This window comes from Vigna radiata, unplaced genomic scaffold (genome assembly GCF_000741045.1).
Source record: "Vigna radiata var. radiata cultivar VC1973A unplaced genomic scaffold, Vradiata_ver6 scaffold_23, whole genome shotgun sequence".
Lineage (NCBI taxonomy): Eukaryota > Viridiplantae > Streptophyta > Magnoliopsida > Fabales > Fabaceae > Vigna > Vigna radiata.
Genome location: NW_014541837.1, coordinates 2,980,852 through 2,986,101, shown reverse-complemented (window position 1 = coordinate 2,986,101; position 5,250 = coordinate 2,980,852). Strand labels below are relative to the sequence as shown.

Below are 5,250 nucleotides of genomic sequence, written 5' to 3'. Positions count from 1 at the left end.
AGTACTGTCATGAACTGGTGAGAAATTCCTTGATTAAGCAATACCAACCTAGGGATAAGGGGTAGGACGATCAATTGTTTTTGCTTCTGTTCTTAATGCATTATTAAATGCTAGGGGAGGCTAGGGATAGCAAGCCGGTAATTAATAATAGTCTCTTTTCGCCAAGGGATCGGGTTGAGGGTAGGCTAAGAATGTTTGCATAACAATTAGATAATCGAGCACATTAAACAAGAGGAGTAGATAAGAGGGAGTGAATAAGATGAAATTGTAAACCGCCAACAACTCCATTCATCCGTAGACTTTTTCGTCAATTGAATCAACACATTGCATGTTTATTTTCTGTCTTTCATCCACCACAATTAATCTTTTTCTGCAAGTCTTACGATTTTGATTCACACGAATGATCCTTTCGAGTCTCTTGGGAAGAAAGATATCGGGCATTACCGATTATATTACTTGCACGACTTGGTACACTTGCGAGTGAGTCAATAATGGCAGCAAGTAAGCCAATTGACAGAGAGTGTCAGAAGCTTCAGTTATAGATTTGATAAATTTTTAAAGGTTTATGAGTCTCATCAGGCAAGTAAACAAGCCAGTGTCAGATCTTTGGAGATGCAAATTGGTCAACTGTCATAGAGGATTAAGATCATAGAAAAAAATTAACTTAGGACTAATACTGATGTTAACCCTAAAGAGGAGTGTAAGGTTGTTGTAACAAAGAGCAAGAGAAAAGCAGAGGAGGAAGCTATTGAGATAGAAAGTAATGAGGAAGAAGATGAAGAGATGAGTGAGAATGTGGAGAGTGAAAGCAGTGAGGGAGATGAAGAAGAAGAGAGGTTGGAAAAAAATGTTGAAAGTGAGGAAAGAGAAAGTCACTATGAGCCATTTAGAGAAATCTTTAACGAGGTGACTGTTGTTCCTTTAACTTAAACTCTTCCTCAAATTCCTGTTTACTCCAAGAGAATTAAATATTATCTTGGAGAGGTGATAGATATGATGAAAAAGAACAAGAAATTGCTATTCAACCTAGAAAGAAACATCATCCACCAAAAATGAAAGATCCAGGATGTAGATATAGGAAGGACTATGATAGATTCTGGATCTCGCATTAATATGATGCCTTCGAGTTATCTGAAGAAAATAAAAGGGCTAGTATTAAAACCAATTGATATTTCTCAGAAAGTTGCAGATGGTTCTATTAAGACACCAGTTGGTAGGGTGGAAGATGTGATTGTTCGTATTAAGCAGCTGGAATTCTTGATTGACTTTGTAGTTGTGGATATGGAAAATGACGGAAGAGTTCCACTAATTTTAGGAAGACCTTTTATGAGGACTTCTAAAATGGTGATGATTATCTATGATGGAAAAATGATGTTAAGAGATCAAGAAAATGTGTTAACATATAATGGCTCTGAAATGAGACTGAGGAAAATAGCCAGAATTAGAAAGCTGAAGAGAGAAGTTGCAATTGAAGAAAGCACAGGTACTAAAACTCACAGTTGTAATATTTTGTAGGTACATAAGGAGGAAGAGATAAACAAAGGAGACAATTCACTCAGAGGACACACCACTTCTACGTGGTTCAAAAGTAAGATTCAAAAACAGGATGTGGATTGTGAACAAGCTTGAAGAGGAAGGAACAGTGAAGATTAGAAGACCATGCACTAAAGCAATCAGAAGAGTGAAGAGAAGTCAGTTGATGAGTTAGGTGGATAAAGGCCCTAACTGGGATGAGAAGACATGACGTAATATGAATGAGTCCCAATTGTTGTAAAACATTTTTTTTTAGTGTAAGGTTATTTTTATTATTTGGACATGTAATTTCTTGGATTTTTAAACAATTTTTGGATAGCATCTACTGAGGGATGCTAATTTTTATGTATCTACTAAAGGATACAGGTAAGCACACCTACTAAAGGGTGTTGGGAAGCTGATACGCGGGCCCAAGCCCAATAAATAAAGACCAACAACCCACCCCAAGGAGAAGGGTAAAGGTGTCATTTCCACAAAGGGAGAGGGGTGAGCTTAGCATGACAAGGGGGTGCATCAGAAATCCTTTGCACATTAGAAATGCTGTCACATGCTCCTCATATTATAAACGTGTAATACATGTAGGCTTCTAGAAGCTTAGCACATTTAGCACATGTTTAGAAACGTGGAACGTGATCCATCTTGGATGAGCATGTTTCCATCAACGACCAAAGGATGAGGAGTCTATAAAACTCACCTTGGCTGCACCATGTATTCACTTTTGGAATGAATATGAGTTTTTCTCTGCTGATGAATTTCTAGCCCCTAAAACTCTATCCAAAAGCCACCTCAATGAGCTTTCCTTCTCCACCTAGCTTCCTTCCAGTGAAGGCTGCCTGATCTAGCTTCCATCCACCGTAGAGCTCTTCAAACCATCATCTACACCACCGAAATTCATCCTTCTGTTCCTGCCAAACCATAGGCGACCTCATCCGCTGCCTCTGGATCAATTCCGATCATCTTCCGCTGCATTCAATTCCCCTTCCTGGCTGGAGCAACTTCATCATGTGGTATTCAAAGCCATGGTTGGTTGATTCACGCTCCAGCTAAGTCCACTTTCTTAAATCCACACTGTCATTAACTTCCTATATTGTCTTTGCCTCATACGTGTTACTGGTCCATTGATTTTTGATTGATTCTTCTGTTTGAGTGAATGGTTCACTATTCCATAGCACTTCCTCTACATTTTAATCGGTGCATTTCAATCGTTTTTGGTTAATTCAGCTTTCATCTTCATTTTCCAGTTTTGTTTCACGGTCATGTGCAAAGTTTTTGCCGTTTTAATTCTGTCACAGTTACTGCTTCTATTCAGTGAGTGCTTTTTCATTTTAAGTGAGTCTAGTGTCGTGATAGCTCTTCATTGATCATAAAAAGCAACAAGACATTGTCTAGCTTTGATCACATGAGCTAAAGCATTGACGAAAACATTCAGTCTGTTTTTTTTTAAAAGAATCTGCATAAAAAATTCAACTCTGGAGCTTAAACAATTATCTGTTTCTGTCCAGATTTGTTGTGCCTAGAGCTTGCTGCAAGTGTGTTTAATGATCTTAAACAAGTTTCAAGTGTACATAATCAGTATTTACCACTGAATCTAGAAAAGAGTGTTTGAGTTGCTGGATTTTTAGTTTTCCCGAGAATATTACTGTTACATATGGTGCAACTGATTATGTCAAGATTTGTTGAGTCTGACGATGTGCACAAGATTGATTCAGAGGTCTGAGTCAATCTCAAATGTTTACAACTCCTGTAATGCGTATAATTCAAAAATGAATGCTTGAGTTGTGTGCATTTTACTTGCAGCAATGTTTTGTTTTGTTTGGTTACAAGCTATGCACCGTGCTCATTTTCTTTGACTATATCATAGGACCTTTTTAATTTTTCCCTAGCTGAATTTTTGAAGCTAGATCTAGAGTTAGAATTTCCTTGATTCATTGTTGCTTCAAAATGTTGCAGTTTTCACAACTTTTCTGCATAATTTGGCAACTCAAGTGGTGAATTTGAACATTTGCTGTATTTTGTGCATTTAACACCTCTGGAAAACTTTGTTTGATCATTTGAAATGTGCCTAAACTGATTTTATGGTCAAACTTTCACAAATGCACAAAATCATCATGTCACTTCCTCATTTTGCTTGAAATCCTCAACTAGAACAGTCATTATCCTAATACAGCCGTGTTACATTGATTTGGTTGATTAAACACCTGTATTAAGTGAACCAAAGTTGGTATTTACTGTTCATATGGTCAAATTTGCAACTATGCGTAGCTATACCACTTAAACCATCGATTTTGACCAATTTTGGAAGTGTATTAGTGGAATTCTTTTGTGGATCATTTCTTGGCTGCATTACTGATTGCACATAATTCTTTTCATCATATAATCTTGCTGGGAAGTCATAAGCACAGAATATCTCAGTGGTATTGCTGTTTTCAAAATTTTCCAGCCATCATAATTTGGTGCATTCAGTTTTGGTGTGCAGATTAAGTTGAATTGAGTTGTGATTTAAGTGTTTGGGATTAGCAAGAGCTGGGATCATTTTCTATTCTTCTTTACTGTCATTGAACCTTGCAAACCAATAGTAAAAAGCTAATCATCCGTGCAATCCCGATTGAACCGTGACAGCAAAGGCAGAAAATACAATTTCTGTTTTCTTTGAGTCATTTCATCGAACAGTTTGCCAAATTTTGTGAAATCATCATCATTTCATTAAACTGCAGCATGTTTTGCTTTTCTTGCTTTTCAAATCCATTCTAGAACCATTCTTAAGTTCATTTTGAGTGCCACCTTCCATTGAAAACCGTTTAATTGCTTATTTTTTAATTGTTTGCAACTCTGCACACAAGCTGTTTGATAAAAAGACAGTGGTGCATTCTGGTTCTGCAATTTTTGGCAGCAGCAGTGACTGTTTCCTACACTCGAAACTGATCATGGGAGGTTTGTTTGAGCTCTCTTTTGGTGCAGAAATTAGCTCAGATCGTGCCTTAACTTTGGTAGCATCCTAGGAAGAAGATTGGAGCAAGTAAAGTTTAACTTGAGGTGCTTTCTGGTGCAGCCAAAGCTGGTGTGCAATCTGCATAATTTTTGGTTCAGCAAAGTGTTATTTTGGAATGCAGAAATCCTGGTGCAGCTGCAGAATCACGTTTTCAATAGTTTGAACAAATTCTAGGTGCTGCAACAGTAGCAAAATTCACTTGGCAGCTGTGAGATTAGTGTGAATCCATCAAACTCACTTTCTTTGAGAGAAGCCAAAGTTGCACACATCATTTCCTTCTCACTTCCTTGTTGTTTCAAGTCATTTGTTTTGCAAAAGTACATGTAAATGGCCATTAAGCAAGTGACATGGAAGAATTCACAAGTGTTCTTCCATCACTTGTAAACCTTTTGCTCTTAATTTCTCATTAAAATTGGTAGACGGTGAGCGTGTCTTGGATCCAGCGCCCAAGCCTCACCTAAGAGATCTCTCTTCTTTCAATTCTTCAAGTTTTTGGAAAAATCTTAAAGTTTAGTTTTCTCTTCATGATTAATTATTTCTAGACTTTTGTTGAATTTAGAGGTAATTTTGATTTAAGGATTTTTAGTAAGTAACTAGAAGCATATTTGGCAAGGCAAGACTTGGTATTTAAGAAACCTTTTTAGGTTCACCTCTCTTACCTGGAATATTGCTTTTAAGTGAAATCTTTTCATCCTTACTTCAAGAAAACTTTTAAATTCATAAAATGT

At 37.0% G+C, this 5,250-nt stretch overlaps 1 protein-coding gene across 1 annotated transcript in view; it reads left to right on the top strand.

Moving 5' to 3' along the window:
• Nucleotides 1-930, top strand: part of LOC106778539 (glutamic acid-rich protein-like) — a 4,678-nt gene extending 3,748 nt beyond the window's left edge. Inside the window, exon 4 of the mRNA XM_014666508.1 lies at nt 695-930. Coding sequence (XP_014521994.1) covers nt 695-930 — 236 coding nt within the window. The remainder of the gene's footprint in view (nt 1-694) is intronic.
• Nucleotides 931-5,250: the final 4,320 nt, after the last annotated feature.